General features: G+C 46.3%; 2 protein-coding genes and 3 non-coding genes across 5 annotated transcripts; 1 reads left to right on the top strand and 4 right to left on the bottom strand.

The window, feature by feature from the left end:
• Window positions 1-2,163: 2,163 nt before the first annotated feature.
• Window positions 2,164-8,801, bottom strand: rpl13a (ribosomal protein L13a). The gene is made up of 8 exons (XM_085963075.1): window positions 8,710-8,801; window positions 8,141-8,213; window positions 7,808-7,873; window positions 7,252-7,353; window positions 5,066-5,151; window positions 4,824-4,883; window positions 2,641-2,763; window positions 2,164-2,297 (listed from the first exon to the last, which is right to left on the bottom strand). Exons 1-8 carry the CDS (start codon window positions 8,728-8,730, stop codon window positions 2,211-2,213), a joined length of 618 nt encoding a protein of 205 aa, XP_085819201.1. The 5' UTR covers window positions 8,731-8,801; the 3' UTR covers window positions 2,164-2,210.
• LOC147103465 (small nucleolar RNA SNORD34) lies at window positions 4,953-5,027 on the bottom strand. The gene has a single exon (XR_015073011.1). It is a non-coding gene; the product is annotated as a small nucleolar RNA SNORD34 (small nucleolar RNA).
• On the bottom strand, window positions 7,621-7,696 carry LOC147103464 (small nucleolar RNA Z195/SNORD33/SNORD32 family). Its single transcript, XR_015073020.1, has one exon. It is a non-coding gene; the product is annotated as a small nucleolar RNA Z195/SNORD33/SNORD32 family (small nucleolar RNA).
• A 180-nt stretch (window positions 8,802-8,981) lies between the features above and the next one.
• Window positions 8,982-9,053, top strand: trnaw-cca (transfer RNA tryptophan (anticodon CCA)). Its single transcript has one exon. It is a non-coding gene; the product is annotated as a tRNA-Trp (tRNA).
• Window positions 9,054-19,403: 10,350 nt separating this feature from the next.
• atp5if1b (ATP synthase inhibitory factor subunit 1b) lies at window positions 19,404-26,003 on the bottom strand. The gene is made up of 3 exons (XM_085963074.1): window positions 25,852-26,003; window positions 22,003-22,115; window positions 19,404-19,676 (listed from the first exon to the last, which is right to left on the bottom strand). Exons 1-3 carry the CDS (start codon window positions 25,933-25,935, stop codon window positions 19,526-19,528), a joined length of 348 nt encoding a protein of 115 aa, XP_085819200.1. The 5' UTR covers window positions 25,936-26,003; the 3' UTR covers window positions 19,404-19,525.
• Between the last annotated feature and the right edge of the window lie 1,118 nt (window positions 26,004-27,121).

The following is a 27,121-nucleotide window of genomic DNA, read 5'->3' as shown; positions in this document are numbered from 1 at the left end:
AATACTCATTTTCTTTGTGATTAATTTACACCTGTGAATTCACTGAGAACTGGCACCATTGGGTTATCCGGCGAGTTTCATTTGCGGAATTACGTTTATTTTAGAGGCATTAAATTACCAACCTATTCATTTCTATATTTTTTTGAGTTGAACATTAAAGATATTCTCAAGCAAGACAAAAGCAGCTGAGCTCAGGTTAATTAATTCCCTAGAGTTGAGTTTACAATCCCATCAGCAAAGATGAGAGACAAAGAACTCACGCAGAGAATACAACACTTGCTCCATTACATGTAGCAGTCAGATCCATTCATTGAGATTCAATTTTGTTTTTATTACAGTATAGTGGGAATGGTACTTTTAGGTTGAATTCCATGATTTTGTACATGGAAAGTGTGAATCAGCAGCTTTTATATCAGCTTCATTTGAGTAGGTAGTTAATTTTAATGAAAAAAGCACCAGGGTTCATACAGTTGCAGGCACAATTTGTATTTATATAGCGCCTTTAACGTAGTAAAACATCCCAAGATGCTTCACAGGACTGGGGAGGGCCTGTGGTTAAGGAGAATTGGGAGGTCAGACCTGGGCTGTGTTGCAGTATGGTGGAAATGGCAAGAACATTACAGGTGGGGGCTTGCTAGGTATGGGAGTACCAGGAAGCAGATCCTGGGGGATTGGCAGTGGCGAGTGTACAGTACAGAAAGACATGGGCACTTGGTGTGATGAAGCAGGAGCAAGGGGGAAAATGTACACATACTTAGGACAGGTGTAAGAGCAGGGGGCAGGGAGAAGGTACAGGTGAACCTTCCTCCACGACCCGCAGGTTTCCAACAGTCAATAAACGGCTTCTTCACGAGTGTCACAAGTTGCCGTTTAACAGGCAGCTCCTTAATGTTTGGTTGCATTTTCCCCCCTATGAGACTCATCGTTGGACACCTGGTGTGCAGGCAAGAGCCTCCCAATAACCCCTCTGTACATAGTCACCAGCAGCAGAATCTGTACCTGCCCGACCACGGTCCGAGCTCGTATACACCCAGGTCCAAATTAACTGCGACCAAGTGGTTTCCACCAGTTCAATCAAAGCCTTTTAGGGCCAGTGCAAGACTTATTGCATCATAGCTCTGACCTGACAAATAAGGGGTTAACCTGGACCTTCTGTATGTTTGGGTGGGTTCATTTTATTTTAACAGTGGCATCCTCTGACTGGTGATATTCAGCATAATACTCTACAGGCCCATCTAAAATAGGGTTTCTCCACAAATAAGCTGGAAAGGCCCATAGTATTTAAACATTTACTTAAGTGTTGAAATCAATAGGAAGCTCCCAACTAGCATGAAGAACCCTTTTAAGAAAAATCTAGCCTCCACCTGAAGAAATATTGCATTCCCACCAGAACTACGACTGGCTTTAGGTGGAAATGACATTTCCAATGTTAGCCTGTGAATCCCCCATCATTTCTTGGGAAGGAGTGGCTAGGCCACTAAGGATGATCCAGTGGGAGCTGGGAGAGACTAAGTGTGGATGCTGAATCATTGAGTATATTCAAGGCGGAGAGCAAGAGAGCTTTGGACTCTCAGGCAATCGAGGGATATGGGGATCGTGTTGAATGCTCGAGGGGGACATAGGGCCTACTCCTGATTCTTACAGTCTTTTAAGTAGTTCTTCAGACAGGAGCATCAGTGTCATTTCTAAACTTTAGTTTTCATAAGTTGTCACTAGGTAATGCAGTTTCAAATGCACACAATCCATCTTAGATTTAAGAACATATATTGTCTGTGACAACAGATACCACTCACTTAACAAACCGAGTACAAGATGCAGCCTGGAGGTATAGTTTTCATCCCAGGAAAGCTCCGTGCAATTATACATACACATCATGACAAAGTTTAGATGCATGAACAGTGGGAAAAATAAAAGATGTTTATCAAGGTAATTTGATGCTGAGCTCAAACACTGCATTTCAGTCCTCCTGGCAAAAGATGGGTGAATTGCACATTATCCCTTTAACTTAGCTACTGAGTGGGTCCAGGGAAGATCAACACACTGTCAGGGTATTAACTTATCAGTAAGTACAGGTAGTCCAGTAAGTGGAGAATTCCTGCATGCTTAATGGCGACAAGACAAGCGTCGTGAGAAGATAGTCCAAGAACCAAAGGCACACGTAAATCAATGTTTTCTACAGCTTTTATTGTCAACGCCTCTAACTGAATATATTAAACAAGAATGCCATATTGTTTTAGCACTGCCGTGTACTTGGCAATTTTGCTTTCAACATTCTTCTCAGCAATTTTCTTCAGTTTCTGTGAACAGAATTTATAAAAATCATTGATAAAAAGGGAATTTGTATTTTGTAAGACAAGCACCATTGTAACTTCCGCTTTATTCACAGTACAGATACACAATTATTACAAATTTAAAATCCACTTCTTTTTTTTGCAGGACAAAAGTTTAAAACATAACTTCCCTTTGTGTGAGTTTCCCCAATCGCAGCTCAGGCTAGAAGAGATCCCGGCCAGCTGGTTGGATAGGAGGAGTTGTGGGAAGTTAGCAGTGCACACATCCTACCAGGGAACAGTGCTTGGCACCAGACGCTCCTTAAATTGGGTAACATTGCAGCAATCTGAAGGATAAAACATTACTTACCAAAACTTTCTTCTTTCTCTCATAGTGAAGCTTGGCCTTTTCTTTACGCTTCTCTTCAAGAGTGGCCGTAACTGCCTGGTATTTCCAGCCAACTTCATGAGCAAGGCGACCAAGAGCAGCAAACTGCAAGGAAACAATTAGTCGACGGTTAAGCTCACAATTCAGCTTTTGGACAGGGTAGCATTATATTTCCCCACAGTTCTTAACTGCTTTCCCAATGGCTCAGCAAATAAATGAGCACTGCCGGCTTGGAAGGCCCCAAATTTGACCCCTAGCCTCCTTCAGAACAGTGGTAGGGCACTACAATTGGCCTCAGTACTCTCGGTTAGAGGATGAAACCGGTCGGTGCTATACATCAGCCTACAATGGGGCCAGACCTGACTGTAATAACTAATGGCCTAATACTCACTCGTGGATCACAAATGAATGGCTTGCACTTGTACCAGGGAGCACAATGCCTGTGGATTGTCCTCGGAGGAGAGATTGAGTAGACTGGGCCTACATTCACCAGAGTTTAGAAGAATGAGAGGTGATCTCATTGAAACATACAAAATTCTTACAGGGATTGACAGGGAGGATGTGTCCCCTTGGCTGGGGAGAGTCTAGAACCAGGGGTCAGTCTCAGAATAAGGGGTCAGCCATTTAGGACTGAGATGAGGAATAATTCAGCAGGTGGTGAATCTTTGGAATTCTCTACCCGAGGGCTGCGGAGGCTGTCATTGAGTATATTCAGGACAGAGATCGATAGATTTTTGGATAGTAAGGGAATCAAGGGATATGGGGATAGTGCAGGAAAGTGGAGTTGAGGTCGAAGATCAGCCATGATTTTATTGAATGGCGGAGCAGGCTCGAGGGGCCGAATGGCCGACTCCTGCTCCTATTTCTTATGTTATCAAAAGCCCAATGTGCAAGTAATGCTAGTTATTTTATAATCTTTCAAAAAAGCATTTCATTCCATCAATGGGAAAATTACATACTGTTTGGCACTCATTACATAAACAAGCTTCATTCATTGTTATAAGTTACTCATTACAATGAAAACCAAATTTAGTATCTTCATTAGTCCAACAAATCTCTCCAACACTCCCATCTGGCCAATTTCAGCTCACAGTAGATGATTTCAAACCACTGCAAAACATGATTTTTCAACAAATAGGATCATATCTGCGAGCGATATATTGCACAAGCAGCCACTCAAGAAGATGGCCCACCACCATCTCATTTGGTTAATTAGGGATGAGTCATAAATGCCAGCCTCGCCACCGACACCCATACCCCAAGAATGAAAAGATAAAACAGGAGTCCATTCAGGCCAAAACATGAAACTCTCACTGTAGCCACAAGGCCGATAAACCCAATGTACAGTCCCTCTCTGAAAATGCAGATTGCTAGTTTAACTACAGAAAAACATTCTAGTGTTGTAGGAAATCCTAGGTTCTACTGAATAGAAACATAGAAGATAGGAGCAGGAGTAGGCCATTCGGCCCTTCGAGCCTGCTCCGCCATTCAACGAGATCATGGCTGATCATCCAAACCCTAGCACCCGGTCCCTACACCAACAACCATCCCACCCAAGCCCTATCCCCGTAACCCCACGTATTTAATCCCCCCTAACACTAAGGGCCAATTTTTAGAATAGCTGTCTTTACCAGTGAACCAGTAAATGGCGGAACCCGTTTCCTACATGCCAGCTGCCTCTGTAGGTCAACACAGGTGGTCACACGGGCAATGGCTTGTTCTTAGTAGAAAACTTGTTGCCTGCATCATTGAGCAAAAAGCTTTCATGCATGCCCAATACCTGAAAACACAACTAGACTACTTTCCTTTTAAAGGGGGAATGGAGCTTCTGTCTGCCCTCCCAGAAGCATGGATTCCTTGTTGGGCCCGATCTCCATCGATACAGGCTGCCCTCCAGCACTTCACCCAAGTGGCCGTTATTCATCTGCAACTTGATTGGAGTGTTGGCATCTTACTAAAGCACCAGGGCTGTGTGGCACATTCCCAGCAAGGGTCACTGGTTAGCATCAACCCAAGCTGACCTTTCTACCCCCTAACCCAGAGACCGGGATCAACTAACTCAGTGGACCAGGGATCAAACCCGGAACCTTGACTCAGCCACACAGAATAATAATCCCACAGAAGCGGTGGATTCAAGGTAGAAAAATTGCAACGTTCAGTATTACCTTACGAGTTGGCTTCAAACGTACAATCTTCAGGGCAGCTGGAACAACCATGCGTTTCCTCTGCAAATGCAAATTGCATAGATTAAATAAGAGAGCGCAAAGGAACAAAAATAATTTGAAGAGAACTTATTCTATCTCAGTATTAAGTTTGTTCTCATTTAAAAGGTCAAACAATGTAGGTATAAGAATTCATCAGTGACAGAACATGGACATGAATTACTCAGAGACGTTGTGTCGTGCACCTTGTCATATGGAGGGGGGATCCCATCAAAGACCTTCAGTCTGTCCAAGGCAGCTTGACCTCGCTTTGTCTTGTGCGGCAACATACCTTAAAGTAACCACAGTACAACATGCTATTTTATTTGCCAAACAATGTACTCATGCAAAACAGTAGTCAGCTGTTCTACCAGTATCCATGTGTCTGGAAATGTGATCTACGTTCAAACAGTCCAGTCTTTACAGATCAATATTTGAACACCCAACAATAATCCTAACTGTATATAACTGAAATTACCCTCGTTAAAAACAGCAACTCTGCAATAGTGCAATTTTCCGAACATAAGACGACTCCGTAAGTCGAGTCCCATTCCACCACACTGCATGCAAGTGACTCAGGCCCTCCGGCTTTTAAGGCCAGTGTTGGAAAGCACCAACTTAAGTTTTCCAGAAGATGGGAGAGAACCAACGGGAGTTCATGGGATCGGAACATCGCCCGTCTCCACTCCTGCCTCAGCTCATCCGCTGCTGAAACCCTCAGCCACGCCTTTGTTACCTCCAGACTCCACTATTCCAATGTTCTCCACTCCTGCCTCAGCTCATCCGCTGCTGAAACCCTCAGCCACGCCTTTGTTACCTCCAGACTCCACTATTCCAGTGTTCTCCAGTCCAGCCTCACACCCTCTGTGAACTTGAGCTCATCCAAAACTATGCTGCCCGTATCCTAACTCGCACCAAGTCCCACTACCCGTGTTCGGTGACGGGTATTGGCACTGCCTGAGCGGGAGCGTCAATTTTTAAAATTCTCACCTTTTGTTTCCAATTCAATCCATGGCCCCCCTCCCCCACAACTCCAAATGCTCTCTGCACTCCTCAAATGCTGACCTCTTGCTTGTCCCCGATTTATCACCACCCCACCTTTAGCGGCTGTGCCTCGGCCAAGCTCTGGAATTCCCTCCCTAAACCGCTCCGCCTCTGTATTCTCCTAATATCTCCTTGTGCTTGTGTCAAATTTTGTTTGTTAACTCTCCTGTGATGGGCTTTGGATCATTTCACAATATTAAAGGCGCAATATAAATGCAAGCTGTTACTGATGCACCACATTATTTAGAAAGACATGGATTGATATACACGGGCAGATTGTGCTGGACCAAGTTTTTTGATGAAGTAACAGAGGGTGGATGAGGGCAGTGCAGTTGGTGTATATGGACTTTCAAAAGGCATTTGATTATGTACCATATACTAGGCTGGTTAACAAAAATCAAAGCCCATGGGATAAAAGGGGCAGTAGCAGCATGGATACAAAATTGATTAAGATAGAAAACAGAGTTGTGGATTTTTGGACTGGAGGGAGGTATACAGTGACGACCCCAAGGTTCAATACTAGGACCACTGCTGTTTTTGATATACATTAATGACTTGGGGTACAGGGCACAATATCAAAATTTACAGACGACAAAACCTAGAAGTGTAGTAAACAGCGAGGAAGATACCAATAGACTTCAAGACAGGCAGACAGGTGGAATGGGCGGACACATGGCAGATGAAATTCAACACAGTGCGAGGTCATTCTTCCCAACAAAATGTATCACCTCACACTTTGCACTGAATTTTATCTGTCATTTGGTAGGAAGAATGAGGAGAGACCATACGTACTAAATAATACTATTGGGGTACAAGAGGAGACCGGGGGTGCTTGTGCACAAATCTCTGAAGCATAGATATTAATACATGTCTATCAAATTCTCATAGAAGACAATCCTAGAATGGTTACAGCACAGGAGGCCATTCGGCCCGTGCCGGCTCTCTGCAAGAGCACTTCAGCCAGTCCCACTCCCCCGCCCTGTCCCTGCAAATTATTTTCCTTCAGCTCCTTATCCAACTCCCCATTGAAAATCACGATTGAATCTGCCTCCACCACCCTTTCAGGCAGTGAATTCCGGATCCTAACCACTCGCTGAGCAAGAAAGTTTTTCCTCATGTCACCTTTGGTTCTTCTGCTAATCACCTTAAATCTGTGTCCTCTGGTTCTCGGCCCTTCCGCCAATGGGAACAGTTTCTCTCTATCAACTCTCTCCTGACCCCCTCATGATTTTGAACACCTCCATCAAATCTCCTCTCAACCGTCTCTGCTCCAAGGAGAACAACCCCAGCTTCTCCAGTCTATCCACATAACAGGTCTCTCATCCCTGGATTAAAAGCAAACTATTACCTCTTACAGTCCTCCAAAAGATTCGGCTTGGTGCTCTGAAGTGATATGGGCCACGAGAAGGGTTAGTATTCATCCTCTTGCGCAAGAAAGAAAGGTACTTAACTATAGAAAAAAAAGAGGTAACTGAATATCTGTACCAAATAAATCCAACACCATTTGACTTCATGCTACACTGAAATCTAATGCTGAACTTTCAATGTCATATTCTTGGATAAACCAAATTAAATCTTTAGGTAAAATGTACAAGTATAAAAGTATTGGTGCATGTAACTTTTGCACATCTCCATAAAACATATTCAGTCTCAAGTTTTTGATTTAAGTGGATTTCTACAAATAATGATCCTGTAAGTATTAACCTGATCCTGACCATGTGTCTCAGATGGTAGTGCATGTGAGCTCTTCTCATTGTCGAGAAACTCGATCACAGTCATTCATCACAGACAATAAATCAGCTGCAACTACAAGTAACGTGAACTAATCTGAATTTATTAAATTCGATCCACAGTAATTAGGTTTTATAGACAAAAACAGTCATTGGGGGGGGAGGGGGACTTACGCTTGTTTCGGTAAAAGTTGCCGGAGATGTTGATACCTTCACACCTGACCACCACCACTTTATGGCCTTTGAGAGAGAGAGAGAGAGAGAGAGAGAGAGAGTGAGTGAGTTTGGTCAGTGATTGACAATAAACAAGAGAACTGGATCAAGTTAAAAGTTTGTGTGTGCAGAGGCTGCCTGGCCCGCGCAGTGTGCGGCACTCTCTGCTCGAGGGGAGACTGGGCCTCAGATGGTAGTGCATGAAAGTATTCTCAGTAAAACCTTCAAAATTCAATCATTCATCACCGACACCAGGAGTGAGCGCGGCCCGGCCCGGGGCAGCGAGTCAATTACCGAGCAGGATCTGTTTGGCCACGATGGCGGCCAGGCGGCCCAGGAGGTGTCCGCGACCATCCAGGAGCAGCACCTGTGGGACAAGAAGGCAAAGGGTTAGACAGAGCAGGAGAGCCCGAGGCCCCGGAGAGAGAGGCGCCCGGCCCGGAAGAGAGAGAGAGGCCCCCCGGAGAGAGAGGGAGGGGCCCTGATCCTCCACCCCCCGGGCCTCAGGCCCCGCCGGCCTCCCTCGTGTAAAATCCGCCGCCATTGTAAGGGCCCGGAGCGCGGCCTGGAGTGAGGGGAGGCCCGGGGTGTGAGGGGCCGCGCTCTGAGGGGAGGCCGGGGCCGAGTTTGCTGTGAGGGGCCCGGAGCCGCCACGTTGAATCCGGGATTTGGAGCCCGGGGTATAGGAGTAGCTCTGGGCCGCGGGCCCACCTTGCTGAGTCCGGGGTTGGTTTGGGGAGTGGAGCCGGGGGTGAGGTATATGAGGGGTTGGGTTGGGTTGGGTTGGGGAGTGGAGCCGGGGGTGGGTTGGGGAGTGTGAGGGGAGCCCCGGGGTTGGGGTATATGAGGAGCCGCAGACCCACCTTATTGAATCCGTCCGCCATCGCCGCCCAAAAGGAAGAAGCACGGGGTTTCCCAGCCTAAAAACCAGGGCTCCCCCGCTCCGCGGAGCGCCGGGCCCCGCCCCCGTGACGTCACGGGCGGTGATTAACAGTCGCACCGGGCCCCGCCCCGTGACGTCTTGTATGGTGATTGACAGCCGCACCGGGCCCCGCCCCGTGACATCACGGGCGGTGATTGACAGCTGCGCCGGGCCTGGGCTGATGGGGCGCCGAGAGGCTGAGAGCGCTGGCGGGACCTCGTGGCGCAACGGTAGCGCGTCTGACTCCAGATCAGAAGGCTGCGTGTTCAAATCACGTCGGGGTCACAACATTTTTTTATTTGGATCAAAATTTTTTTGCCTTGTTTTAAAATTTCTATTTATTTTTCCAGTTTGCATTTGCAAGTATTGTGCAATCTAGAGCACATGAGAATCTACCAGCAGATGTCCAGGTTCCACAGCATTTTGCTTTTATTTGTTATGAGAAACTACCTGCTTTTAAATGGTACAAATCAGCAAACTGACCTGTTCTTTTGGAATAAGTCCCTGTTGGGCCATTTCCCTGTCTCATAACAAGGATCTTAATGCAGAATCATAGAATGGTGCAGCACAGACACAACTCTTTCAGTCTATTGTGTGCAGGCTCTCTGCTGCAGAAATCCACAACTAATACCATTACTCCTCTCTCCCTGTGTCTCCAAATATTCCTCCACTTTTCCATTGAAAGATACCTTGACCACTCCCTGTGGAAACACATACCCTGCTCACACAAGCCTCTGTTCATGCTGGCCTCTCTCCCCAACTCACCGCTGCTGTTTCACTCCCCACGTGCCAGCTAACTCTCCAGCTCAATCTCTCGACTCTTTAATATTATTCTTTCTCAAGCAACTTTTTGGAATTCTCTGCCCCAGAGGGCTGTGAATGCTAAATCTTTGAGTATATTTAAGGCTGAAATCGATAGATTTTTGGACTTTAGGGGAATCATGCGATATGGGGATTGGGCAGGAAAGTGGAGTTGAGGTCGAAGATCAGCCATGATCTTATTGAATGACGGAGCAGGCTCGAGGGGCCGTGTGGCCGACTCCTGTTTCTTAAGAAATAGGAGCAGGAGTCGGCCATTTAGCTCCTCGAGCCTGCTCCGCCATTCAATAAGATCATGGCTGATCTTTGACCTCATCTCCACTTTCCTGAACTATCGATCTCTGTCTTGAATATACTCAATGACTGAGCCTCCACAGCCCTCTGGGGTAGAGAATTCCAAAGATTCACCACCCTCTGAGGGAAGAAATTTCTCCTCATCTCAGTCCTAAAAGGCCGACCCCTTGTTCTGAGACTGTGACCCCTGGTTCTAGACTCCCCAGCCAGGGGAAACATCCTCCCTGCATCTACCCTGTCAAGCCCTGTAAGAATGTTGTATGTTTCAATGAGATCACCTCTCATTCTTCTAAATTCCAGAGAATATAGGCCTAGTCTACTCAATCTCTCCTCATAGGACAATCCCCCCATCCCAGGAACCAGTCTGGTGAACCTTCGTTGCACTCCCTCTAAGGTAAGTATATCCTTCCTTAGGTAAGGAGACCAAAACTGTACACAATACTCCAGGTGTGGTCTAAACAGGGCCCTATATAATTGCAGTAAGATGTCTTAACTCTTATACTCAAATCCTCTTGTAATAAAGGCCAACATACCATTTGCTTTCCTAATTGCTTGCTGTACCTGCATGTTAACTTTCAGTGACTCGTGTACAAGGACACCCAGGTCCCTCCGGACACCAACATTTCCCAATCTCTCACCATTTAAAAAATACTCTGCTTTTCTATTTTTCCTACCAAAGTGGATAACTTCACATTTCTCCACATTATATTTCATTTGCCATGTTCTTGCCCATTCACTTAGCTTGTCTATATCCCCTTGAAGCCTCCTTGCATCCTCCTCACAACCTACATTCCCACCCAGCTTTATATTAACTATCTAATTTCCTTTACGCCCTATTGTAGTTGCCACGTGTGTTGCAAGAAAGATTCTCACTGCTTGCTGTAAATTTAGATTGATGCAGCCTGAAACAGAACTTTCTGATTGTAACTGTCATTTTGACAAGATTTATAAAAATTCAGTTTGCGCAATGTATTCATTGGGCATCCCCTGTTACCCCACCCTCATGAAAATAGTTCAACGGGTTTATTTCTGTCTCATTGGCTGATGGGGTGTGAACATTTATTTTGCACTTTTCACATCATTAACTATTCTTTACAGTTGACAAATTTATATATAATGAACATGTCATGGCAACATGCAGAGCTGACTCAAGAGGTTTGGGAATCTGGACCAACCGTGTTGTCCAAGAGAAATTGCTGACTAGCCACAGGTATGGCTATGACGGCACTGTTTTAGCGACATGCACTAATTTCAGTAGAAAACACCTTGCATACCTTCACACAATGCAGGTAAACGTACTTCACATGTGTATATTTCCTTAACAAGCATCTACCACCATTCAATAACCAAGGAAGTAAAGGACTCGCAATGATCAAAAAATACTCAAATACTCTGCTTTTTGTTGGCATTTTACAAAAAAAATCCCCCAAAAAGTTAATGTACACATGTATAGGCCATGCGAATATGAGTATTGAGATTATATGCCCAACAACTGTATCTATTACTCTCTCATCAGAAATGCAATTAGCCACATCTGGATTTCCAGTCAACCACATGTGTCTAGTTGTTAATGTATTGGACAACACTGCTAGCAACACTGCTCTGTACCTCCCTTCCTCCTCCACTCAATACAGTAGTCCATCACTGACTACAAGCGCAAAAACACCAGTCCCCCGGTTAGCGATGCCTCCCTTCCGGAGGAGCTTAACAACTTCTACGCTCGCTTCGACAGGGACAACATGGAGCCGGCTACCAAAGCCTTGCCACCCCCGGAAGACCAGGTGCTCACTCTGTCGACCTCCGACGTAAGGGGTGTTCTACGCGGAGTGAACACACGAAAGGCTGCTGGACCGGATAGCATCCCTGGACGGGTACTCAAGGAATGTGCTGATCAGCTGGCTGATGTCTTCACCGCCATCTTCAATCTGTCATTGGCCCAGGCAGTAGTCCCTACATGCTTCAAGACCGCTACCATTATTCCTGTGCCAAAACAAACGGCTGTGACGTGCCTGAACGACTATCGACCTGTCGCACTCACACCGATCATAATGAAGTGTTTCGAGAGACTGGTCTTAGCTCACATCAAAGCCAGTGTTCCTGCCTCCCTTGACCAACACCAGTTTGCCTATCGTGCAAACAGATCAACGGAGGATGCAATCACAACTGCTCTACACTCGGCACTGAATCACCTAGATGGTAAGGAGACCTACATCAGAATGCTGTTTATAGACTACAGCTCAGCATTCAACACTATCGTCCCCAACAAGCTGGCCACCAAACTCCAAACTCTTGGCCTGAACACTTCCCTCTGCAACTGGACCCTGGACTTCCTAACAAACAGACCCCAGTCTGTCAAATTAGGTAACCACACCTCCCCCCCCCCGACCCTGAACACGGGGACCCCACAAGGATGTGTGCTGAGCCCCCTCCTCTACTCCCTCTTCACCCACGACTGTGTGGCTGTTCATGGTTCCAACACCATCATCAAGTTTGCGGATGACACCACGGTAGTAGGCCAGATCACCAACAACGATGAGTCAGCCTACAGGGAGGAGGTCCAGCATCTCGTGAAGTGGTGCGCCGATAACAACCTGGCCCTTAACACCAAGAAAACAAAAGAAATCATTGTGGACTTCAGGAAGTCCAAAGGCGGAAGTCACACCCCCATCCACATCAATGGGGCTGTGGTGGAAAGGGTGGACAGCTTTAAGTTCCTCGGAGTCCACATCACGGAAGACCTCTCCTGGTCCCTCAACACCTCCTCTCTGGTGAAGAAGGCCCAGCAGCGCCTATATTTCTTAAGGAGGCTGAAGGGATGTAATCTGTCACCCCTTACCGCTGCACTATAGAGAGCATCCTGACAAACTGTATCACAGTATGGTATGGCAGCTGTAGCTACTATGACCGGAAAGCCCTGCAGCGGGTAGTCAAAACTGCCCAACGCATTACCGGCACCCGGCTACCGACCATAGAGCACATATACCAGAAACGCCAACTACGGAGGTCACGGTCCATCATCAAAGACCCTACCCACCCCAGCCACAGTCTGTTCACCCTCCTACCATCTGGGAGACGCTACAGATGCATTCGCACCCGTATGACCAGATTTAGGAACAGCTTCTTTCCCAGGGCTGTCATCCTGCTGAACTCCACAAATAAACTCTAAAGCCTGCATATCTACCAATGCACTTTATTATGGTCATATTTATGTTAATATACTACAAGCCAAATGTATGTTGAATGTTTAAATGTCTTAATCCAAACGTACACTCTCGGGAGCCGCAAGCCTACATTTCGTTGTACTGCACTTGTGCACTAACAATGACAATAAAAGTTGATTTGATTTGATTTGATTGATTTGATAGTCAAGGAACTATGATAATAAGAGGGTACAGGGGATAAGAGTCTGAATGGGGTAGAGTATACACTAAGAATATCCCAACACTGGACAAACAGGGGGCTAAAGGCGGGGAGGAGCTAAACACGATCAAAATCACTAAGGAAGTGGTACTCGGTAAAATAATGGGACTCAAGGCGGATAAATCACCTGGACCTGATGGCTTACATCCTAGGGTCTTGAGGGAAGTGGCGGTAGGGATTGTGGATGCATTGGTAATAATTTTCCAAAACTCCCTGGACTCGGCAAAGGTCCCGGCAGACTGGAAAACTGCTAATGTAACACCCTTATTTAAAAAGGGCAGTAGACAGAAGGCTGGAAACTATAGACCGGTTAGCCTAACATCTGTGGTAGGTAAAATTTTGGAGTCCATTATTAAGGAGACAGTAACAGGACATTTGGATAATCATAATTTAATAGGACAAAGTCAGCATGGTTTTATGAAGGGGAAGTCAAGGAACTGGAAAGTACTGAAGTACAAAGGGATCTGGGGGTCCTGGTGCACGAAACTCAAAAGGTTAGTATGCAGGTGCAGCAAGTGATTAAGAAGGCCAATGGAATGTTGGCTTTCATTGCTAAGGGGATAGAATATAAAAATAGGGAGGTATTGCTTCAGTTGTACAAGGTGTTGGTGAGACCGCACCTGGAATACTGCGTACAGTTTTGGTGTCCATACTTAAGAAAGGACATACTTGCTCTCGAGTCAGTACAAAGAAGGTTCACTCGGTTAATCCCGGGGATGAGGGGATGGACATATGAGGAGAGGTTGAATAGATTGGGACGCTACTCATTGGAGTTCAGAAGAATGAGAGGCGATCTTATTGAAACATATAAGATTGTGAAGGGGTTGGATCGGGTGGATGCGGGGAAGATGTTCCCGATGATGGGTGAGGCTAGAACTAGGGGGCATAGTCTTAGAATAAGGGGCTGCTCTTTCAAAACTGAGATGAGGAGGAACTACTTCACTCAGAGGGTGGTAGGTCCATGGAATATGCTGCCCCAAAAAGCTGTAGAAGCTACATCATTACATAAATTTAAAACAGAAATAGACAGTTTCCTAGAAGTAAAGGGAATTAAGGGTTACGGGGAGCGGGCAGGAATTTGGACATGAGTCTAGGTTTGGATTGGTCATGGCCCTGTGGGTAGCGGAGCGGGCCCAGGGGCCGTGTAGCCTGATCCTGCTCCTATTTCGTGTGTCTAATTCTGTTAGATTCAGGAGATGGTTCTGTGATAGTGGATTGGCGGTTAGGATCAGATCAGCCATGATCTTATTGAATGGCGGAGCAGGCTCGAGGGGCCGATTGGCCTACTGCTGCTCCTATTTCTTATGTTCTTATGTAGGAGCAAAGGGATCTAGGGGCACAGATACACAAATCACTAAAAGTAGCGGCACATGTTAATAAAGCTATAAAAAAAAAGGCAAACCATGCACTGGGTCCATTTCTAGAAGGATACAATTGAAAAGCAGAGAAGTTGTGTTAAACTTGTACAGAACCTTGTTTAGACCTCACTGTGCACAATTCTGGTCTCCATAATATAAAAGGGATATAGAAGCATTGGTGAAGATGCAAAAAAGATTCATAAGGATGATACCACAACTGAGAGGATATATTTATCAAGGAAGTCTGAACAGGCTGGGGCTCTTTTCTCCAGAAAAGAGAAGGCTGAGGGGCGGCCTGATAGAGGTCTTTAAGATTCTGAAAGGGTTCGATAGGGTAGACGTAGAGAAGATGTTTCCACTTGTTGGGGAGACCAGAACTAGAGGTGATAAATCGAAGACAGTCGCTAATAAATCCAACAGAGAATTCAGGAGAAACTTCTTTACCCAAAGATTGGTAAGAATGTGGAACTCGAGCAATTTAGGCAAATAGCATAGATGCATTTAAGGGGAAGCTAAATAATAATAACAACAACAACTTGTATTTATATAATGCCTTTAACATAGTGAAACATCCCAAGGCGCTTCACAGGAGTGTTATGACCGAGCCACATAACGGGAAATTAGGGCCAAAGAGGTAGGTTTAAGGAGCGTCTTAAAGAAGGAAAGAGAGGTAGAGAGGCGGAGAGGTTTAGGGAGGGAATTTCAGAGCTTAGGGCCTTGGCAGCTGAAGGCACGGCCGGCAATGGTGGAGCGATTATAATCAGGGATGCTCAAGAGGGCAAGTTAGAGGAGCGCAGATATCTCGGGGGGTTGTGGGGCTGGAGGAGGTTACAGAGATAGGGAGAGGCGAGGCCATGGAGGGATTTGAAAACAAGGATGAGAATTTTGAAATCGAGGCGTTGCTTAACCGGGAGCCAATGTAAGTCAGCGAGCACAGGGGTTATGGGTGAATGGGACTTGGTGCGAGTTAGGACACGGGCAGCCGGGTTTTGGATGACCTCAAGTTTACGCAGGGTAGAATGTCAGAGGCTGGCCAGGGATGCATTGGAATAGTCAAGTCTAGAGGTAACAAAGGCATGGATGAGGGTTTCAGCAGCGGATGAGCTGAGGCGGGGCGGAGACGGGCGATGTTATGGAGGTGGAAATAGGCGGTCTTTGTTATGCTGTGAATTTGTGTTTGGAAGCTCATTTCAGGATCAAAATATGACACCAAGGTTGCGAACAGTGTGGGTCAGCCTCAGACAGATGTTAGGGAGAGGGATGGAGTCAGTGGCTAGGGAACAGGGTTCGTGGTGGGGACTGAAAACAATGGCTTTGGTCTTCTCAATATTTAATTGAAGCAAATTTCTGGTCATCCAGAACTGGATGTCGGACAAGCAGTCTGACAATTTAGAGACCGTGGAGGGGTCGAGAGAAGAAGTGGTGAGGTAGAGCTGGGTGTCGTCAGCGTACATGTGGAAACTGACGCTGTGTTTTCGGATGATTTCGCCAAGGAGCAGCAAGTAGATGAGAAATAGGAGGGGGGCCAAGGATAGATCCTTGGGGGACACCAGAGGTAACGATGTGGGAGTGGGAAGAGAAGCCGTTGCAGGTGATTCTCTGGATACGATTAAATAAATAAGAATGGAACCAGGTGAGTACAGTCCCACCCAGCTGGACGACGGTGGAGAGGTGTTGGAGGAGGATGGAGTGGTCAACCGTGTCAAAGGCTGCAGAAAGGTCGAGAAGGACGAGGAGGGATAGTTTACCTTTGTCACAGTCACAAAGGATGTCATTTGTGACTTTGATGAGAGCCGTTTCGGTAATGTGGCAAGGGCGGAAACCTGATTGGTTTGACATGGTTGACCACTCCATCCTCCTTCTATTCCTTCTCCTTTGATATAAGGGAGAAAGAAATAGCAGAATGTGCTGATAGAGTTAGATGAAGAGGGTTGGGAGGAGGCTCGTGTGGAGCACAAATGCCGGCATAGACATGTTGGGCATGGGACATTGCCACCACCCTCCCGACTGCTGCAGACATACACCACATCCCATTGAACCATGATTTCATAAATTGTACGTGTCGAGCTTCAGAAACAGTTGCCTGCCTCTCTATAGCTCAATGGCTGTTGGCAGAAAATCTGGGCTATAGGAGCATGTGCTTATTACTAGCCTCCAGATAATTCCTTCAGCAACTGTTGTCCAAAGTCTTGAGTTTTCTCATCAGCTATAAGACAGGCATCTGCCTTCAGGATAGTGGAAGGTACTTGCAACATGCCAGCCACCTCGATGTTCTAGACACCCAAGTCTGAAGCCAGACTACTTAACAGTGAAGGTTTTAAATAAAAGTCCAATCCACTGCTCACCAGGCATCTACTCACACTTCCCAGCAAGGCCAGATCATCAGAAGTAAGGACTTTGGCTAATTTCTCCTCTGCCGCCAACTCAGTAGCCTAGCGCCCAAGGCCAATTGTAGCAACCCCACTGATGCCACATACTGGGGGTGGAATTTGGTTCAGCTCAGTACAATGCTCGGTAGGGTATTTAACCACTAGATCACCGGGGAAGCTCTGCTGATTCATTTTTAAAAATTCATTCATAGGATGTGGGCGTTGCTGGCAAGGCCAGCATTTATTGCCCATCCCTAGTTGCCCTTGAGAAGGTGGTGGTGAGCCGCCTTCTTGAACCGCTGCAGTCCGTGTGGTGAAGGTGCTCCCACAGTGCTGTTAGGGAGGGAGTTCCAGGATTTTAACCCAGCGACGATGAAGGAATGACGGTTTATTTCCACGTCAGGATGGTGTGTGACTTGGAGGGGAATTTGGAGATGGTGGTGTTCCCATGCGCCTGCTGCCCTTGTCCTTCTTGAAGATATGGAAAATCAATTAGATGTAATATTCTGCTAGAGTAGTTTATGAAGCTAAAATACCAGTTTGGACATAAATTTGTTTGCTTTTAACTGCAGTTTAGTCAACGTGCAATATGAGTGACTTTTTTAAAATTCATTTACGGGGTGTGGGCATCACTGGCAAGGCCAGCATTTATTGCCCATCCCTAATTGTCCTTGAGAAGGTGGTGGTGAGCTACCATCTTGAACCACTGCAGTCTGTGTGGTGAAGGTGCTTCCACAGTGTTGTTAGGGAGGGAGTTGCTGGATTTTGACTCAGCGACGATGAAGGATCGGTGATATATTTCTAAGTCAGGATGGTGTGTGACTTGGAAGTGGTGGTGTTCCCATGCGCCTGCTGTCCTTGTCCTTCTAGGTGGGAGAGGTCGCGGGTTTGGGACGTACTGCTGAAGAAGCCTTGGCGAGTTGCTGCAGTGCATCTTGTAGATGGTACACACTGCAGCCACGATACGCCGGTGGTGGAGGGAGTGAATGTTTAAGGTGGTGGATGGGGTGCCAATCAAGCGGGCTGCTTTGTCCTGGATGGTGTCGAGCTTCTTGAGTGTTGTTGGAGCTGCACTCATCCAGGCAAGTGGAGAGTATTCCATCACACTCCTTACTTGTGCCTTGTAGATGGTGGAAAGGCTTTGGGGAAGACACTCGCCACAGAATACCCAGCCTCTGACCTGCTCTTGTTGCCACAGTATTTGTGTGACTGGTCCAGTTAAGTTTCTGGTCAATGGTGACCCCCAAGATGTTAATGGCGGGGGATTCGGCGATGGTAATACTATTGAAAGTCATGGGGCGGTGGTTAGACTCTCACTTGGTAGAGATAGTCATTGCCTGGCACTTGTGGTGCGAATGTTACCTGCCACTTATCAGCTTAAGCCTGAACTTCATCCAGGTCTTGCTGCATGCAGGCACGGACTACTTCATTATCTGAGTTGTGAATGGCAGTGAACACTGTGCAGTCATCAGCGAACATCCCCATTTCTGACCTTCTGTTGGGTCATGAAGCAGCTTAAGCTGGTTGGGCCTAGGACACTACCCTGAGGATCGCCTGGAGTGATGTCCTGGGGCTGTGATGATTGACCTTCAACTACCACAACCATCTTTCTTTGTGCTCGGTACGACCCCAGCCTGTGGAGAATTTTCCCTGATTCCCATTGACTTCAGTTTTACTAGGGCTCCTTGTTGCCACACTCGGTCAAATGCTGCCTGGATGTCAAGGGCTGTCACTCTCACCTCTGGAATTCAGCTCCTTTGTCCATGTTTATCCATGACTCTCCTTTGCCTTACCTACAACTGGCAGTTAACCCAGCCCGACACTGCTCTATGGACCCGGTGTAGTAACAAAAGACAAGATTGTAAAGGAAACCAACTGGAGTTCCAAATCCCTCCGCATTAGTAAAACTAGTTATACTTTAAAAACAAGAGCCATACCGCAGCAACAACAGTTGTTCCCACGAGTCTTTTATTTATAGTTACTGTCACTGTTCCATGGGAGCGGCACTTTATTCTGCGCCACCCGTTTCTTATAATGCGTCGTTGCTTTAAATTTCAGCGTATGCGCGATATTTACAATGTAAAAGCCAGTGAGCGGCCTGCGCGGGACCTTTCCCATCACTGCGCAGCTGAGGGAACATTGGTCACTATAAACAAATCCTGGCCCAGTCACAGGTCATTTATAAAATACTAGCGTTTTAATGATAAAAATCTCAAGTGTATGTGTACATAACCCGTAGACAATGCATAGCTTGTAGAGATTAAGGCTCCATCAGTTGGCGACACACACGCAAGGTTAAGATAAACCACCATTATATGATGCACCCTCACTACCTTACACAGGCTGTCGAGAGAGAAATAAATAAGACTAAGTAGTAAATTTAAAGTGTATTTTTATTTGATAATGCACAATGTACATACAAGCACGATTATAGATAAAGCACATTTATTAACTGCATGACTGAGATACGTAAAGCCACGTAGGAACATCAGAAATCCTAGTCATCATCGTCATCATGCTTCAGCTTCTTGATCTGCTTCTTGTGGCGTTTAACCTCATCCTGCAAACGCTGGATTTCGTTTTCATGATGATGAATCTCCTCTTGATGATGCTTCTTCAGTTTCGCAATCTGATCCACTTCCTTTTCCCTGGAACAAAATAGAACTGCGTTGAATTGCCCGGTAGGTGTTGTATTGATATGTTTTTACGTTTATTTTTCTGTCTTTGTTAGAAATAAAAGTATGTAAACAGAATTGGTTTAAATTGTGTTCTCGAAAAGCTTTGCTCCCCTCCCCCAATGATGCGGATAATATAGTCTGTTTTTTAAAAGCCTGTCACAGCAGGGGGTCGTGCAAGAGCAGAAGATTGCTGCAATATAAAAACAGTACAGGAAACTTTGGTTTATCCGGAGGTTATATGTCTGGAATACTTGATCGAACGGCAAAAATCAGGAGCCGGTTTCTATGTTTTTTTAGTTCTCGTTGCTTTCCCCCCCCCCCCCCCTCCGTCAAGCACGGCAACAGCTTCAGCGACAGACACTTGCAGCTGCAGCCGACTGTTTTGAAGCTGTTGCTAAGCAACAGGGTTTGTTGATTCACACGGAGCTTCTCAGTTTCGTATGTTTAAACATTAACTCTGGTATGTCCGGCACTTTTGATGTTACGGCACCAGCTCGGTCCCGTCAGTGGCGGATATCAGAAAGTTTCCTGTATGTTGTTACAGACCATGAATCAAAAGATGTTTACAACAAAGCTGTGGCTCAGGAAAAGCAATGGCATGGGGCTTCATCTCTGTTTGGCACAAGTGTATTTAGCACTTACAGGGCAGATAATAAAAATGAGGGGACAAAAATATGGGAAACCCAAAACAAATTAAAATTAAGAGGAAATTGAGAAAATTAACAAAAACAATGCAATGAGGCAGCTTATAAGTTACATTAGTCGAGAAATAAAAAGCTACGGCAGGGGTGGATTCATCAGAGCGAAGGAATGGCTCAGATGGGGGTGGGGGTCTCAGGACTTAGACACTCAAGAACTAATGGACATTATAGTAAGAAAAGTGGTAAGTTAGTTAAACCTTAAATGGACAAATCACTAGGACCTGGCGGGTTGTTTTTTTTTTTTTTTTTTAAATCTGAGGAACGCGAGGGAAGGACCAGCAAAGGCTCAGACTAGAAATTGCCAAAATTCCATGGAAAGGAAACTTGTGCTAGAGTAGTGAATACTACACCCCTTTCCTAAAAAGGAGGCAAGGATAAACCAGGGGATTACAGGCCAGGCAACCATACATCAATTGTTAGTAAATTACTAAAGTCTACAATACAGAATGAATGATCAAGCAGTTGGAGAAATAAGTTCATCAGCCAGTCAGCATGGATTTCTAAAAGGGCGGTCATGCTCGACGATGTCGATCTTTGAGAACCAACAGGATAGATAAAAGAAATGCAGTGAATGTGGATTATATGGATTTCCAAAAAACATTTCATAAGGTGTCACATAAAAGACTTGCAGCAAAGATGTGGCACAGACTGGGTCTTTAATTTGCTGACATCACAACAGATAAGCAGAGATGGAGTTCAACATAGAAACACACAAAGCAAGACTTTTTGGAAGAAAATACACTGCAAATGACAAGACTTTAAAACTGTAGGAGCAAAGGAGCCATAACAAGAAGGTACACAGGTCATGAAAAAGTCATCAGTACTTTTAACTATTAAAGAGGCAAATGAAAAGCAACGGCGTAGTGTTGAAGTTATACAAGATCTTAGTTAGATCGCAGGTGCAGCTTTTGGCTCCACATTGTAGTCAGGATTTAAAAGCAATGGAAAAGGTGCAATGCAGATTCAGTGAAATGAGGTTGTAGTTATGGAGAGACTTCAGAAGTTGGGCATTTCCTAGTCGATTAAGTTAAGGGGTCACATTAAATCAAAGTGATATCCATTGGTTGCCAACCAACAATTGCAAAACATTTAAAAGTTAGAAAGAAATCGAGGGTTGTTGAAATGTGGAAGGCTATGCTACAAACTGTTGGGGGGAAAAAAAGTCCATAAATTCTTTAAGGGGAATGAGATAGCTGCTTGAAACAATGTTAAAAGGTATCGGGAGAGAGCAAGGCAATGCACTGTATGAAAGCACACCCGGTCATCTGTTCTTATCTTAAAGATCATTGAAAATCTGCATCAGTCTCGAGCCAAGGCATCAGTACAAGAAATGCAAACACTCAGTGGCCCATCGACTTGGATTTTTATTACAAGCAAAGTTGCTGAGGAGCATCAGCAAATTTTAAACCATTAACAGAGAGCTGAATTTACTATTGCAGAGGTTGTCAATTCCAGAGAGTCTGCACCTCAATTCTTTTTAAGCACTAAATTCCCACTTTGCTGGATTATTTACATTAATTCAGGCTATTGAAGTGGGGAGGGAGACAGACTGTAGTCCATGAACTACAGAATTAGCAGATGGTAGAAACAATTACCTGAAGTATTTCTCCTCCATTGCAGCTTGTCTTGTACCAAAAGCCCCTCCAGCTTCTCTTATGGATCCTCCACCACCGCCTCCCTTCCCAGCTCCCTTGCCAAGCTCTCCCAGCTGAAACAAAACAGCATTGTATAGTCTTTAGTGCTAGAAATATATCTACATACAGCATTATCCAACTTACTTTGAAAATCTTCCACTGCCTTTTCAACAAAATTATACGGCTCTTGCGTGCAAATTGGAAGAGTACGACATCTCAGCAGCATTGTGACCACATTCAAAGCAAAGCCAGGGACAATCAGATTGCTAAGGAGGAGTTTAAACAAACACCATCTTCTGTGGAAGTTAGAGGCTAGAGTGACACCAGGACACTGAAGCCATGTGGTTGACTCTGAACTGTTCTCTGAAATGGCTGACAAGCCACTCAGTAGTATTCAAGGCAGTGGCTCACCACCACCTTCTCAAGGGCAATTAGGGATGGGCAATAAATGCTGGCCTTGCCAGCGATGCCCAGGAATAATTAAAAGTTCACCTCGAACCCATCATCTCAAATGAACCAAATGAGACAGTCATGACCTAACTTGCACCCTGCATAGAAACATAGAAGATAGGAGCGGGAGTAGGCCATTCGGCCCCTCAAGCCTGCTCTGCCATTTAATGAGATCATGGCTGATCGTCCAAACTCAGTACCCTGTCCCTGCCTTCTCCCCATATCCCTTTAGCCTTAAGAAATATATCTAACACCTTCTTGAATATATTTAATTTAATGAATTGGCCTCAACTGCCTTCTGTGGTAGAGAATTCCACAGGTTCACCACTCTCTGGGTGAAGAAATGCCTCCTCATCTCTGTCCTAAATGGCTTAACCCTTATCTATAGACTGTGGCACCTGGTTCTGGAATCCACGACCATCAGGAACATCCTTCCTGCATCTAGTCCTGTTAGAATTTTAAAAGTTTCAATGAGATCCCCTCTCATTCTTCTAAACTCCAGCGACTATAAGCCCAATCGACCCAATCTCTCCTCATGTGTCATTCCTGCCATCCCAGGTATCAGCCTGGTGAATCTTCGCTGCACTCCCTCCATGGCAAGAACATCCTTCCTCAGATAAGGCAACCAAAACTGCACACAATACTCAAGGTGTGGTCTCACCAAGGCCCTGTACAACTGCAGAAAGACATCCTTGCTCCTGTACTCGAATCGTCTTGCTATGAAGGCCAGCATACCATTTGCCTTCTTAACCGCCTGCTGCACCTGCATGCTTACCTTCAGCGACTGGTGCACAAGGACACCCAGGTCTCGTTGCACTTCCCCTTCTCCCAATCTATTACCGTTCAGATAATAATCTGCCTTCCTGTTTTTGCCACCAAAGTGGATAACCTCACATTTATCCACATTATACTGCATCTGCCCAATCACCCAACCTGTCCAAATCATACTGGAGTTTCTCGGCATCCTCCTCACAGCACACACGCCCACCCAGCTTTGTGTCGTCTGCAAACTTGGAGATATTACATCTACAGTAGTTCCCTCGTCTAGATCATTATATATTGTGAATAGCTGGGGTCCTAGGATGATCCCTGCGGTACCCCACTAGTCACTGCCTGCCACTCGGAAAAAGACCCGTTTATTCAAACTCTTTGCTTCCTGACTGCCAACCAGTTCCCTATCCAAGTCAGTACCTTGCCCCCAATCCCATGTGCCTTAACTGTACACGCTAACCTCTTATGCAGGACCTTATCGAAAGCCTTCTGCAAGTCCAAATACACCACATCCACTGGTTCTCCCTTATCTATTCTACCAGTTACATCCTCAAAAAATTCCAGTAGATTAGTCAAGCATGATTTACCTTTTGTAAATCCATGTTGACTTTGTCCGATCCGGTCACTGTTTTCCAAGTGCTCTGCTATTACATCTTTTATAATGAACTCTAGCATTTTCCCCACTACCGATGTCAGGCTTACCAGTCGATAATTCCCCATTTTCTCGCTACCACCTTTTTTGAATAGTGGGGTAACATTAGCTACCCTCCAATCCATGGGAACTGTTCCAGAGTCTATAGAATTTTGGAAGATGACTAGTAATGCATCTACTATTTCGAGGGCCACTTCCTTAAGTACCCTAGGATGTAGATTATCATGTCCTGGGGATTTATCGGCCTTCAATCCCATCAATTTCCCTAACACCATTTCCCTACAAATACTGATTTCTTTCAGTTCCTCCCTCTCATTAGACCCTATGTTCCCCGACATCTCTGGTTCTGTCTTCACAAAAGAGGACACAAATAACCTCCCAAAGTATGTATTTAATTGGTCTGCCATGTCTTTGTTCCCCATTATAAATTCCCCTGATTCTGACTGCAAGGGACCTATGCTTGACTATACCAATCTTTTTCTCTTCACATATCTATAGAAGCTTTTACAGTCAGTTTTCATGTTCCCTGCAAGCTTACTCATATTCTATTTCCCCCCTCTTAATTAATCCCTTTGTCCCCTTTTGCCAAATCCTAAACTGCTCCCAATCCTCAGGTTTGCTGCCTTTTCTGGCCAATTTATATGTCCTCTCCTTGGATCTTACGCTATCCCTAATTTCCCTTGTTAGCCACGGTTGAGTCACCCTTTTTTGTTTTATTTTTATGCCAAACAGGGATGAACAAATTCTGTAGTTCATCCATGCGATCTTTAAATGTTTGCCATTGCCTATCCACCGTCAACCCTTTTGAGTAACATTCCCCAATCAATCCTACCCAACTCGCGCCTCATACCATCGTAGTTTCCTTTATTTAAATTGAGGACCCTAGTCTTCGAGTCAAATACTTCACTCTCCATCTTAATGAAGAATTCTTTCGTATTATGATCGCTCCTCCCCAAGGGACCTCGCACAAGAAGATTGCTAATTAATCCCCTCTCATTACATAATACCCAGTCTAAGATGGCCTGATCTCTAGTTGGTTCCTCAACATATTGGTTCAGGAAACCATCCCGTATACACTCCAGGAATTCCTCCTCCACAGTATTGTCACTAATTTGGTTAGCCCAATCTATATGTAGATTATTGCATGCGTCTCTAATTTCCCATTTGATGCCATCCCCAACCTTAATATTATTGTTTGGGAGGTCTGTATACCACTCCCAGTAACGTTTTCTGCCCCTTGGTATTTTTCAGTTCTACCCATACAGATTCCACATCAGAGCTAATATCCTTCCTTACAATTGTGACTACCTACATTAAGTGGGAAGTAAACATAACCGATTTAAAATGGATAATTGCAACCTCTTGGTTCACTTTCTACTGCGGATTAGCAAATCCAAAAATGAGTGATCGTAACTTCAGGATTTCTGCAATGAGCTGCGCCAACTCCCGAAGTTGCGCTCAGTTTCACAGGCGGAATGACGGCGAACGCTGCCAGGTTGGGACCGCAAATTCCACGCCAGTATTTCCAGGGAAGCAGCAGAGCACAAGGCGCTGACCCCGGGCTCGGCCCCACACCGCGGCTCAGGACACTGCCCACCCAGGGACACGGTCCTGCCCACCGAGCCCCGCCCACCCCAGGACACATGGCCCCGCCCACCCTGGGACACCAAGCCCACCCGGCCCCGCCCACCAACTGGGCCCACCCAAAACACAGCCCCGCCCACCCGGGACACAACCCCGCCCGCCCACCGACCAGGCCCCGCCCACCGACCGGGCCCCGCCCACCCGGGCTCCGGTGCCTCCGGTCCCCTGGCGCGAGGCCCCGGCAGCAGCAGGTGAGGAAACCGCACCGGGTTAAAGTGTCCTTGAAGCGGTGCCCTTGAGGCCGTGCAGTGACCGTGGCCCAGGCCGCACCGAGCTCACCTCCCCGGGCTCACCTGGCTGCTGTCGCCGTAGCCCCGCGGGAGCAGGAGCTGGAACCGGGTGGCCAGGCTGTGAGTGCGGAACAACGGGCGCGCCATCTCTCTCCGAGCGTCTGTCCGACCGACTGACCCCTCACCCTGCCTGCGACACCTGATCCCGCCCGCCAATCAGCGACCGGCTGGCCGGCCGACCAATGGCGGCCCGGGATTCTGCCGCCGCGCCCCCTGCCGGGCGGCCTGCGCACTGCCAGCTGACGTCATCAGCTGCGACAACGGGCCTGCAAGTGCCCAACAACAACAACTTGTATTTATATAGCGCCTTTAACGTAGTAAAACGTTCCAAGGCGCTGCACAGGAGTATTATAAGACAAAAAATTTGACACCGAGCCACATAAGGAGAAATTAGGGCAGGTGACCAAAAGCTTGGTCTAAGAGGTAGGTTTTAAGGAGCGTCTTAAAGGAGGCGGAGAGGTTTAGGGAGGGAATTCCAGAGCTTAGGGCCCAGGCAACAGAAGGCACGGCCACCAATGGTGGAGCGATTATAATCAGGGATGCTCAGGAGGGCAGAATTAGAGGAGCGCAGATATCTCGGGGGGGGGTTGTGGGGCTGGAGGAGATTACAGAGATAGGGAGAGGCGAGGCCATGGAGGGATTTGAAAACAAGGATGAGAATTTTGAAATCGAGGTGTTGCTTAACCGGGAGCCAATGTAGGTCAGCAAGCACAGGGGTGATGGGTGAACGGGACTTGGTGTGAGTTAGGACACGGGCAGCCGGGTTTTGGATGACCTCAAGTTTACGTAGGGTGGAATGTGGGAGGCCAGCCAGGAGTGTGTTGGAGGTAACAAAGGCATGGATGAAGGCTTCAATAGCGGATGAGCTGAGGCAAGGGTGGAGACGGGTGATGTTACAGAGGTGAAAATAGGCGGTCTTGTTATGCTGCGGATATGTGGTCGGAAGCTCATTTCGGGGTCAAATATGACACCAAGGTTGCGAACAGTGTGGTTCACCCTCAGACAGAAGATAGGGAGAGGGATGGAGTCGGTGGCTGGGGAACGGAGTTTGTGGCAGGGACTTCCCAATATTTAATTTGTAAAGGGGCACAAACAATAAGGACTGTAACTTAAAACAAATGAAAATGAACCGTATCAAATCAAATTAAAATTTTGTTCCTGGGGGTGATGATGCACTCCAGTCCCTCTGGTGCCCACCGGTCACAGAAGGCCTCGCGCGTGCTGGCGGACACCGTGTGCTCCATCTCCAGGGCCACCCGGGCGCGAACGCCAT

The sequence above is a fragment of the Somniosus microcephalus genome, chromosome 20 (assembly GCF_052327205.1).
Source record: "Somniosus microcephalus isolate GS21.2 chromosome 20, FLI_Smic_1.0, whole genome shotgun sequence".
NCBI lineage: Eukaryota > Metazoa > Chordata > Chondrichthyes > Squaliformes > Somniosidae > Somniosus > Somniosus microcephalus.
Note: the sequence above shows the minus strand (reverse complement) of the source record. Positions and strands in the feature narration are given on the sequence as shown.